At 48.6% G+C, this 12,393-nt stretch overlaps 1 protein-coding gene across 2 annotated transcripts in view; it reads right to left on the reverse strand.

The window, feature by feature from the left end:
* Nucleotides 1–9,539, reverse strand: part of GRIN2A (glutamate ionotropic receptor NMDA type subunit 2A) — a 364,371-nt gene extending 354,832 nt beyond the window's left edge. The window contains exon 1 of one of the 2 annotated variants that reach the window (XM_060033044.1): nucleotides 9,111–9,539. In XM_060033044.1, the coding sequence (XP_059889027.1) occupies nucleotides 9,111–9,524 (414 nt within the window). In that variant the 5' untranslated portion in view covers nucleotides 9,525–9,539. The remainder of the gene's footprint in view (nucleotides 1–9,110) is intronic. The other variant, XM_060033045.1, reaches the window with a different exon arrangement.
* Nucleotides 9,540–12,393: the final 2,854 nt, after the last annotated feature.

The following is a 12,393-nucleotide window of genomic DNA, read 5'->3' on the forward strand; positions in this document are numbered from 1 at the left end:
TTACAGAAAGTGAAGATGTTGGTTTTCAGCCAAATCCAAGGCCCTGAAGTACCAGGATTTGGGGGTTTTAAGAGGTGGCCCAATCCAATCTCGCCAATGTGAGTCTGACTCTCTATCCTGCTCCTGGCAGTCATTCTCGGCTCAGTCAGGTCCAACAGATACATTATTCTATGAAACATCACAGTCTTCTATTAGAGACCTAATTGCCAAAGCTTATTCTTCATAACAACCTTATAATTTCATCCTCTGGAATCAGTTCTTTCCCCAGAACAAAAAAATTCAAAAACATTAAGACTTAACCTTCTTAATTTGTAAAGGGGTTGTAATGCCCCTTGTAACAGCCCATGGGGTATTTGAGCACATCTCTCACGTCCTCTCTGAGATTTCTCTTCTCCAGGCTGAACTTTCCTAAGTATTTCTTCTGAGACTCTTATCATATGTTATTTAGATACTACAAAACCTGGAGGCTCTTCCTCTGGGCACACTGAAGTTTTTCAACATTCATCATCAAATATTACCCCCAAGAACTAAGTCAAGTCTACAAATAATGGTGTTAGTGTTGCTGGAGACAGCATCTGGTGTACCAGGTTAGCCACTGCTCCTACACCTCTGCTAAGAGAAGCAAATTTTGCTCCAGTGACAATTATCCATTCTTAGAGAAGAATCTTTATTATTAATCTCTATCAGTGATGTTCAAGGGGTGGCACATGACCCAGTTCTGGCCAATGAAATATAAGAGGAAGTCTGCTCTGCTGAAAGGATAGAGGGCCTAGAAGAAAGCTTCTTTTCTCTCTCTTTTCTTCCTTTTATGAATGCTGGTATGTGAAGATGTGATGGCTGGAACAGAAGCAGCCATCTTGTGACCAAGATGAACCAGCAGCTGAGGAAGGCAAAGTAGAAGAATGGAAAGGACCAGAGCCCTTGATGGGTTATTGCGATACTAAACTAGACCTGGGGCTCCTTGTTAAACAATAAAATTAAATGTCTTAATAGTTTAAGCCAGCATTGGTCAAATATTCTGCGACTTGGAACAGAAGGCACTCCTAACAACAGAAAAGGTATAATGGAAATATTACCTCTTTGGATTTGAACATTGTATTTCTGGAGATGTGGCCTTTACTTTTTTAAGAGCCCTATCACTCCTTGGGATCTCCTGAGCATCTGGTCAATGCAAAACAAATGAGCAACTAAACAAAAACCCTGTAATTGAGGACCACAGTTTCAAATGCTTGCAGAGAGGATGCAGTTAACATAAATATGTGAATCTGGCTAGATGTGAGATAACAGGGAGCAAGGAGGGCTGTAGGGAACTTGAAAATGCATACCTCTCCCAAAGACATTAAAATTCAAGCATTTTGAAGTACTATGCTGGTGAAATAAAATACTAATGCATCTATGAGCCACATTCAGCAGGCAGTCCACCGGTTCATGACCCTTACAAAAATCAATCTCAAGTGAGTTGGAAAGTCACATCTCCCCCTTCCTGTGAGAATGTACATCCTTCTTAAACCCTTCAGTGCAGTCTGTAGTATGGGTTCACCATTTCGTTCTGGAAAGACAGTTTTGAATTTTAATTCCATCATCCAACATCTTAATCATTTCAATTAAGGCAATCAGATTATTAACATCAAAATCTATTGCCCTCTTGAATCTAAGCCCCTTCCCTAAACCAACTGGATTTGCAATCATTACCTTGAAAGGATAACAAAATAAGAGCAAAAGAATAAGATCACAAGGATTCTTTAATCAAATATCTTTGGGGCTGCCAGGGTCCTCAGGCTATCTCAGAGCCACTTAATCTTTGGCAGAAAGAAAATGAGAAACACCCTAAAGCCCTAAGCCCAGTGCAAACATGTGTTCCAATTGGTGTAGTTACTTACAGTAAAGGTCACTGAGACGGTCTCCTCTCACAGTCACTTTCACACTGGCCACACTTAGTCTTCCGTTTGCCAGGATAAAGCTCAAGCAAGTCTTAAGAACTCAAAAAAAGCTTCTGGTTGTCCCAGTTAAGAAAATATGGGGCTTCCCTGGTGGCGCAGTGGTTGCGAGTCCGCCTGCCGATGCAGGGGACACGGGTTCGTGCCCCGGTCCGGGAAGATCCCACGTGCCGCGGAGCGGCTGGGCCCGTGCGTCCGGAGCCTGTGCTCCGCAGTGGGAGGGGCCGCAGCAGTGAGAGGCCCGCGTACCGCAAAAAAAAAAAAAAAAAAGAAAATATGAATCATTTCATGTTGGACTCTCCACTTCTAACAGCTCTATGAGAGTCATTCCCAGTTTCTTGCAGGGAATACCCTCACATCACCACATCACCCTTCAGGCTGTTATAATATTATAATATATAATATATGATAATATGATAATATTATCATTTTATTATAATAACCCTTCTGGTTATTAAAAAGTACATGTACTTTGGAGAAAAACAAAAACCACACAGTAACAGTAGCATTCCTATAGTAAGTATTTATTATGAGTCAAGCACTAAGCTACATATTCTATATGCAGTATCTCATTTAAATCTCACAACTCTAAGAAGCAAGTACTATTATTGTCCCCATTTTAAAGATGAAGACACTGAGGCTCAGAGACATTAAGGAACTTCCCCATGAGCACCCGGCACCTGAATTTAAACCCATTCTAACTCCAGGTCCAACTTAGAATATTAACCGTGCTATAATGCCATTTTTTAAAAGATGGAAACAGCCGTGAATCTACCCCTCAAAGATAACTACGGCTCACATTTTGGTGTGTTTCTTCCCAGTCTTTTCTTGAAGGTGATAAAATTTTCAGAGCTAGAAAGAGGCTTAGAGATAATATCTCCCTAAACTCTCATTTCACAGAAGGAGAAGTTGAGGTAGAGAAAGCTGAAGAGCCTTTCTCAAGGTCACACTGCTGTTTGGAAACGGAATTTAGGTCGTCAGATTTGTTGTCCAAGGTATTCTGGGGTCTTCTGACTTGAGTTGGTTGATAGTGGCTTCCTAGAGGACCGTGTTGAGAAGGGTTTAAGGCCTGTGGCCAAAAAGGATAAAATGCTACAGTAGGTCAGTGATGGTGGCCGTGAAAGTAGCGGCACGGCCGTGTGCACACCCCAAATTTGCCACCTTCCAAGAAGCGGTCCTGGGAGAGAAGAAGAATGATCGGGAAAGGCCCTCTTAACAAAGACCACCTACTTTCTTCACCAACATCAGGGGTCTCAAACCCCAGTGCCTTCAGGACTAAGTCCGTAACATAAATGAGTGAAGTGGGCAAGTTGGAGCCTGAAGAAAGGATGAGCGCCAGCCCCATCTAAGGAGGGAGGGACGCTATTCATCTCCAGCAAACTATCACCGTGGGGAGAAGTAAGCCCAATGTTACCAGGCCTTCTGATTTTTCCAAAGAGGCATGAAATTTGGATTTTTTTTAAAATGTGATATCACCTAACTTTAAAATGCTGGCAACTAATTCAAATTTAAATAATTAAGGGGGAGTGCAGAACCAACCAAACACATTAGTTAACAACATTATAACTGTTCCTTTTCATGATGGCCTTATCAGAAGCCACCAACACCCTATTACAAACCTGAGACCCTCTCTCTCTCATTTTCTCTCTCTTTCTCCCCCTCGCTCTACCTAGAGAAGCACTTTCCATCTGAGGCTACCAAAGAGAAGATGAACCCTCCAACCCCACCAGACCACATCTATCAAGGGTCCAAATGATTGCCAGTGACCCCCAAAGGTAATCACGTGGGAAGGTAATCATGTGGGAAGGTAATCATGCCTCTCGGGGTGATGCCTGTTGCTCTCCAATGCCTTCTGTGAGGAGGAGTGGATGACTGCATCTGACACGCCTCCCCACTCTCCCAGGAACTACCCGATGCCTTTAGAGCAGGAGCTGAGTGGGCTCCACCAACATTCTGATGTACAGGTCTCCCCTTTCCATGATCTTTCTGTGTTTAATGGGAAGGCCCGTCACTCACATCCAAACTCAGAGCTGCCAGGTTACAAGAGCACCAACCTCCTGCAGATGAGCTGTTACTCAGCAATGCTACACAGGCCTTTCATATGGAAGCCCCCAATTTCTGTTAATCCCCAGGATGGCTAGTGATTATCTGCCCACTAGAGAGAAGAGGAGACTTGGCACACACCTATGAAATCAGTCAGCATTTGGGAACAAACACTGCATGGAAAGCCCTAACCCACAGCATGGTAAAAGTTCTTCCAGAAACTGCAGTAAACTGGCATCGAAACCAATGACTTGACTCATTCAACCACCAAATATTTACCAAGAAACAAATGCAAAAAGCAAGATCAGTGCAAGGTGCCAAAAAGAACATACATGTGGACCATAAATCAACCTTACTAAAGGTAGAAAAAAACAGAACAGTTCAAATAACTGTAGTATAAACAGAACATTCTGCAGCCATTTAAAATCATGTTTTATAAGTTTATTTAATGATAAGGGAAAATTCCAAGAATACATAATCAAGTTTGAAAAAAAATAAAAGCAGGTTGTGAAGTATAACTGGGTCAAAATCAGAGTGAACACATTCAGTAACCCCCCTCTTCCGCCCCTAAGGCATAGAATTTATAGATAAATCTTTAGATATTTCACAATTTATATAGTGCTGCTTGAAAATAAAGGAATCACAGATCAAAAATGGAGGGGACTCCCTAAAAATAAATGAATCAGAAGATGAGGCTCTACAGTTTCAGGAGGAATCAAAGTCTGTGGGGGAATGGGTCTGATATGAGCCATGGGAGCAGAGGTCCCAACATCCACCCAGGGGAGAAGGGGCAGAACTGGACAGAGAACCATGCTGCTAGCTGTGAATAAGGATGGAACGTCTGCAGCATCCACCACAAGTTACAGCCACAAGGATGCCCCTGTATGCACGGGGCCAAAATAAAATCACCTACGTGAGACGAGGACCTAAAGCCTGCATCACAGAGTATATAGAGCAGAAAGAGAGCTCTGAGCTGAGCTGTTGACAGGAGCTCTGGTTTACAAGCACACACGCTTACAGATATAGGGCAGAAGAAGCCATAAAACTGCCTTGAAAATAAGTTCACAAACAAAAATTAGAGAACATATGAGGATATCCAATGATCAGACTCTACAAAATGGAAGATTTCACACCGGAAGAAGAGAAGATGCTAGAGCAATCAGAGAAGGACTTCATAATTAGTATTTTTTAAATCCTCAAAGGCACAGAGAAGGGATTTACAACACAAAGTGAAAAGAGTTTTTCATAAAACAAAACTAATCAAAAGCAGGAAGGTATGAAAAGGGACCATTATGTATCTTAGAAATAAAGCGAACCATTGTTGAAATTTAAAACTCCACAGATAGGCAAAATAATAAACCAGACACAAATGAAAAGAGCTGGCTAACTGGAATATAGAATTGAGGAAGCATAGCACAAACATATCACAGAGAGAGAACTTAAAAAAATGTTTAAGATACATGGAGAATTGACTGAGAAACTACACAGACAGAGAAAAGAAAGAATGTTAGAGAGGAAACATCCAACAGATAATGGCTGAGATTCTTCCAGAATTCAAGAAAAATCTGGATCTTCTAAGAAAGCCCAAAGGATTCAATGTACAATAAACAAAACAATATGTACATACAATACAATCCTGAATTTAAAACTAAATACATAGAGCTTAAAAGGAAACAGACCCAAGTGTCCACAGTGGTTACCCGTGGTGATAAGATTTAAAGGGAGATTTTTATTTTCTTCTTTAAGCTTTAATATACTTTCTAAGTGCTCTATAATGAAAAGAATTATTTTTATAAACTGTCTGTGTTGGAGGAATATCATTATTTCAAATATACATATTCACTTTTTAAAAAATCTGTCCTCAAGGAACTTACACTCCAGTAGAGGAGATGAGGTATGTATAGAAATAATATATAAAGCAAAACCCACACAGTAACTGACATGGATGGATGTAGCTAAAATGTAAGCCTTACCTTCTCCCCCATGAAGCAGTTAGGAATAAGGGGGAAGGGGAGGAGGAGGTGAGGACACTCAGCAGAAATGTATAGGTCTAGCATCTGCGCTTGATTTACCAGGGGCTGGTACTACAACCAGAGTGTATTTCATGCGAACGGGATCAAAATGGCCAAACCAAGATAACATTAGAACTTTATCTACATTAAGCATTATTCTCGCCTCTAAATTAATTATATTTCAAGACCACTCAGTGATAAAAGCAAAAATTAACATCTCCGTTGTAAATTAACCATAGAAATCTGCCACTTAGCACATTTTCTATTATTACAAAGCTTTGTTCTTTTTTTCAAGGGTCAAGAAGACTGAGGAAAAGGTAAAAACTGTGGGGAGAGGCTCACTTTAACTGATAATCAAATTAACTGTCATTGTAATCCACAGGGACACTATCATGTTACCAATTTAGATGTGCAAACAACACAGGTATGTTCTGGGCTTTAACGAATGAGCATCATCTTAAGAGGGGACAGAGAGGTCTTATCGGTTTGGGGAGATTCAGATTCTGTGGCCATAACACCACTGGCACACCCAACCAAACAAGATGGAGTTTTAGGCAATGCCCACGATGCTCCTTCAGAGCCAAACAAACTGCACTCAGCATTCAGCTCCGCAAGAAACAGGTGGCAAAGGCACAAGCCAACTCAATGTGTTACTAATGGAAGGAAGGGCTGTTCATATCTCAGACAATCTCTTTCCTTTTTTAACACAACCAGGTTTCTCAAAATACCACTCTTTAACTCAACTCCTCTCAACATCACCTGTACATCCCACACATGGGACCCAACATACACCCAATGTTATCCCACTGACTTCCCTGATTCCCTGCCATCAAGACCAACTTGGAAAGCCCCAACAATAATGAGGAATATCCAGTTCCTTTCACCATTTTTGAGCCAATGGACCCTTTCATTCCTCTCCTCTCCATCCCTCTTAAATCCCTCTCTAATCTTGACCTCTCTGAAAATGTCCTTTCTCATCTTCCTCTTGCCCTTTCCTGATTCCCTTTTTCTTCTTTACTCTTAAGTGGGGTCACACTCTTGTCCAATCCCCATAAGGCAGTTTCATTCTACAGGAGGGGAAGATGCTTCCACCCATACTCCCTGGACTTCTCAAAACTCCCTTCCTAGTACCCCCTTCAAGGGAGAAGCAACTGCTGGTCTAGTAAGTCAGAGCCTGACATGGACAGGGTCACTGCATATGAAGGGGATGCTCAACTATAAGTCCACTTCTTTTCCTACTTCTTTGCCTACAGTTGGATGGCTAAGTCAGGTAAGAGCCGAGCCCCACACCTGCCAGCCCAGCCTAAGCCTCAAGTCACTTCTCCAATTCATTTTTTACCATATTTCTCCAATGATTGTGCTGGGCCCTAGTCTATTCAGAAATTTCACTTTCAAATTTGGCTACTGTTTTTTGGAGGCTGTTGCTCCTTCCGTCAAAACTTCAGAAGGGAGACGGAATTGGTGGTAATATTTAAATTCCAAAATCACACTCCAAAACACTGCTGGACAATGCTATTCTTCTCCTTCTTCAGGCCTTCATCAGAAACCAGAGGGCCAGAAAACCAGAGATCTAGTTCCATCACACACCAGGTGGTCTTAGCTACGCCTTTAATTGCTCTATGCCTCAGTCTCTTCATCTGAAAGTTACAGGATGCTCTAATGGCCTTGCCCGTTCTGAAATGGTCATATATCAGTGGCAGGACATGGCTGTTCCCTATTTTTTTCATCCCAGAATGGAGCCCCCAAAACTGAGAGATGGCTGGGAAAATACTCAACCACACATAGGAATTCTGCTAGGCTGCAAACCATTTAAAATGAATGTTTAATAAGATACTGCATCAGTTGTGTACTTCGGCTGAATGTGCTGCAGCCCAGGAGACCTGAAAGAATTAATACGGTTCCCAAAGGAGCTGGTGGGAATTGCTAAGGCAGAAGCAGAATCTGATTTGATGAATGTAAAAGTGCTTTGAGAGTGTCAGAAGAAAAGTGCTATGACAAATGTCTGCTTGCTCCATTAGGATGTCTCCTGCTATCTAAGGAACATGCTACAAGAAGGTCCCAGGTCTGGGGACCACGGCACACAAGTACACTCACCCTTCTCTTCCTGATCCCCTCCATTTCTTTCCCGGGGCTTAGATAGAGGCACAGAGCACCCACAACACCAACCCTTCCCTTTTTTTCTCATTCTTCACCTTGCTTCACCTTTCCCACCTGCACTTCTGTACAATTCTCAAACTGGGCCCTCAAAACATCTCAGTCAAATCTTCAAACCTCTCTCCCCTCTTCTCCACAGAAACACTCCCAGCTGGTCCACAGAAAGACCCTCCCTCTCACTCTAAGCCAAGACATCTGGACATACCTTCCTTCATTCTGACACCCTCCGACTACCTCATCAAAACCCATCCTTGGGAGCCAACCCCTCCATCTGAGGGCCTTGGAGCCCCTGTCAGTCCCTCGCAAGGAACATGTAGGAAAACACCAGACCCTCCATGCTCTGGGTCTGCAGTCAGTTCTCCCACTCACGGCCACTCCCCTGGAGAGACACGGTCCTGTGTGCCTTTAGCCCAGGGCTTCTCAAACTTTCCACCCTATTTCCCCTAATTGTAGAGATCTATGGAAACATGACATTTCTCTGCCTTTTTCTGCTTTACCTAAAAACTTTGCATTTTATTCTACAACATTCCCATGTTTGATCCTTTAAAAATAGTTTTAGCTGCTTACCACCATAGGGGGAAAAAATAGACATTTTCCACAACACAAACAGGTAAAACTAATATTATAGGAATATAAGCCTTATTGTTTCACGTGCTCCCGAGCTCATCTCTGTGCACTATTTGGAAATCTCCAAGCATTCCACCACCCCATCATACTTTTGCATTTCCTGAGTTCTTCCTGGCACACCCACGGTGTCTCTGAGTACCCAACTTTCAGAAGCAAGGTAATAAGCATTTCCATTCAATTCCAGGTTGAAGAGGCAGGACCTGGTTCTCACCAGGGTCAGTGGTCACAACCCCCTTTCAGATTAAGACAGAGGTCAGGGGCTCCCGAAGACCTGCGGTGGCCACCATATGATTGGCACATGCTCCAGTCCTGGCAGCCCATCACCTCCCAGCCTTACCTTGTCAGCCATGATCATAGATGAGCCCCCGTGGATGCCCAGGATGGGGATGAAAGTCTGCGAGGAGATAAAATCCAGCATCTGGGCCACGGCCTCCTGGTCGGTATCGTCCCCAAACACCAGGCCGTGGATGCGCGCCCCTGACATGAGGTCACACACGTGCGTGATGAGGCTCTTCGGGTCCGTGCGGTTCATCAGCAGTGCTACCACGTTCAGGTCCAGGGGCAGCCCTGCTGCCTGCTCGGGGCCCCAGAGGTTTCGCAGTTCACGCTCCGTCACGTCGTGGCTGTGACCCAGCAGCACTGCGATGTTCAGCGCCGGGGGACCCTTCTCCGCCGCCGCGCCCTGCGCCGGACCGCGCCAGACCAGAAGGGCCGGCAGCACCAGCAGGGTCCAATAACCCAGTCTGCCCATAGTCGCCACTTACGGTCCCTGCAAGGTGGAGAGCAAGAGTGAGGGCCGCGGTGTGCGAGGGTTCTAGACGGAAGGATTTACCAACCCAGCCCCTTGCTCTAGGAGCCAGGTATAGAAAGCACGCCAGCGAGAGCTGTTGGAGTCACTGAATCCATTCCCCATCCTCGAAGCCATCCACGTCCCTTGACCCATCTCCAACTCTATCCACAACTCCAATCCGAGCTAATTCTCCGTATCTGTCCCTAAATCCATCTTCGCATTCAGCCTCCTCTCCATCTCCGACTCTACCCACGTCTCCCACCGCACCCGCCAAGTGGGACCACTTGGATCACTGCCCCTGAAAGTAAGCTCACACCCCGCCCCCTGCTCACTGGGAGCAAACTACAAGCCAGCCCCGGCATGCGGAGGCTACAGAGCGACTCCGCAACCCTGCTCCCGCTCTAAGCTAGTTGGCTGACCCCGCCCCCTGCGAACCCGCGGGGTTCAGCACCCACCTGCTCCACTGGACACCCGCAGCAGACCCCGCACCTCTCCTTCAGGGTACACCCTAAGCGCATGGAAGTGAGGACACTCGCTTGTGTGCCCGAGAATCCCGCGTGCCTGGGGGAAACTTAGGGTCTGCCCCACCTTGCGCAGAGGGGCCATGAAGCGATTTTCACTCAAGTGCAAGCAGCCCTAGGACCAGCCCCCTACACGCACGCGTGCACACGCGCGCGCATATGTACACACACACACTCTCTCTCTTACGCGCGCCATGTGCAATGCAGAATTCTGGAGACCAGGCACGTTCCCCCAGCAGACCGACGCGTGGGAGCTGGCAAAGAACGTGCGTGGGGGGGGGGGGTGGAGGGGCGGGGGAAGCTTGGCTCCCAAGAAGCTCTCCGACGGACGTGAACTGTACAGCGCTCCCCCACTCACCACCCCAGGCTTTCCACTTCAGGTCTGTTACCAAGTCTTAGGTGCACGTGGGCAGTGGGCTGCACACCCTTACAGGCACGCGCGTATTTCTGCGCACATCCGCAGGCCGCAATAGGGGAGCCCACGGCCATCCGGAGTCCGCACATGTCCTCAGCCAGTGCACATACATGTACCGCGCCAGGTGCACAGCCGCGCCTGTCTGCAAATGCCAGCACAGTCGTGCACGCGAGCACTGGCACGCGCCCCTCGGGCCGGGCGCTGCTGAAACCAGGGGAAGTTAGGGCGAACTCGCACCGGCCTCGGCGTTCTTCGGCTGAAGCACCGCGAGCGCGGAGCCGCAGCGCCCCCTGGTGCTCCTCCCGCGCCTTGCTACCGGTGCTCCCTCTCCCGCTTTCTCTCTCCCTCTTTCCCCAGATCTTTTCTCCCGCTCTTCCTCCGGTCGAGTCTTCCTTCTCCCTGGCCCACCGAGCCTAGGTCTCCCGCTGGGACGTACCTGTAGCCGGAGAAGGTCGAGGATGCAGTGGGGCGCGCTGCGCGCACGAGCATCTCGGCTGCCTCAGCAGCCACCGGGTTTAGCGGGTTACCGCATGCTGCGGCCCCCGCGCGCTCCACTGGCTGTCCCGCGCTGTCCGCATCGCCCCCACGGGGGGCGGCTATCCCAGCCGGAGGCTCTGCATCAGGGCTCTACCAGGGTAGAGAAGAGACGGAGAGGCAGGGTCAGCCCACGGGCCGGGGGAGAAGGATGGGGGGACAGGCTGCAGTCTGCAATGCTCACAGCCCCTCTGTGCGCACACGGGTCTCGACCGGAGATGTGAAGCTGAAGCTCCGTGCCCGAGACGCCCCCAGTGCGGATCCTAAGACCCTGTGGCCGAAATGGAGAGCTCCACTCTGGGGCGCACAGGAGAACCCGAGCCCCAGGTTGGCCACCCTCGAGAAGCTAACACAGCACCTCTACCCTCACCCCCTGCCACCTCCCCGGCGCCGGCTGCTGGGAGTTGTGCGGCCAGGAGCTGCTCAGCAAGGGGTGGTAGGGAAAGAAAGAGGAGGGAATGGGGGTTGAGTGGGGGGGCTGGCTGAGTTTGCGATGTGCCTGGCAAGGGGAGAGGGGGAGGGAAGGACTCCGGCTCCCGCGGTACCGGATCCCCGAGGGAGGTGCGATCTTTCCCACGCAACGACCCTCTTGCGGTCCTGCCGCCCCCTCCTATCAAGGCCTCCCACCGTCCTCTTCCCAAAGGGGCCGCCCAGGCCCCGCGTCCCGCACCGGCACTCACCGCAGCCTCTCTCCACATAGTTCTCAGCAGTGGCCGCCCCTGGTCATCTCCAGGGCTGATGGCTGCGGCCGCGACTCTCAGCGCTCACCCGACCCCATGCTCCGGCTAAGCCCTCGGCGCCTCCCTCCAAGAGCCTGAGCTCGGCTTCCTGTCCCACTCCGGACAGTAGCTGCCCGATCCTCTGAGCGCACCCAAGAGCCCTCTCCGCAGCCCAGGCTCCGGGCTGGTGCGTGTGTGAGGGCGAGTGTGTGTGTGTGTGTGAGTGGATGTGGGAGCGCGCGCGCGCGCGTGTGGCCGGGGATCCCCGCGGTCCCCGGCTGAGAGAGGTGCGCGCGGGGGAAAGCAGCTCTCTCTAGCCCTTAGCTGCGAGGCCAGCTCCGCGCCAGGCGTTCGTTCAGCTTCCGACTCCCCGGCGGGAGTCCGGAGAGCTCCTGATCACCCTGGTTCACAGCACTGGCAAAACCGGGCTCCCGAGGCGTGCTTCTGCTGCGGTCGCCTCAGAGGAAGAGGAGGAGGAAGGCAGGGGCGCCCCCACGCCAACTTGGGGACTTGTTCTCAGTCGGCGAGACGCAGCAGCCCCCGCGAAAGCCCGACAGGCTTGGAGCTCAGGCGGGCCAAAGAGTCTCCCGTCACCAGCCGCCCCCCGCGGAGGCCGGTGGAGGCAGACCTCGCAGTCCCCC

Source organism: Delphinus delphis, chromosome 15, assembly GCF_949987515.2.
Source record: "Delphinus delphis chromosome 15, mDelDel1.2, whole genome shotgun sequence".
Lineage (NCBI taxonomy): Eukaryota > Metazoa > Chordata > Mammalia > Artiodactyla > Delphinidae > Delphinus > Delphinus delphis.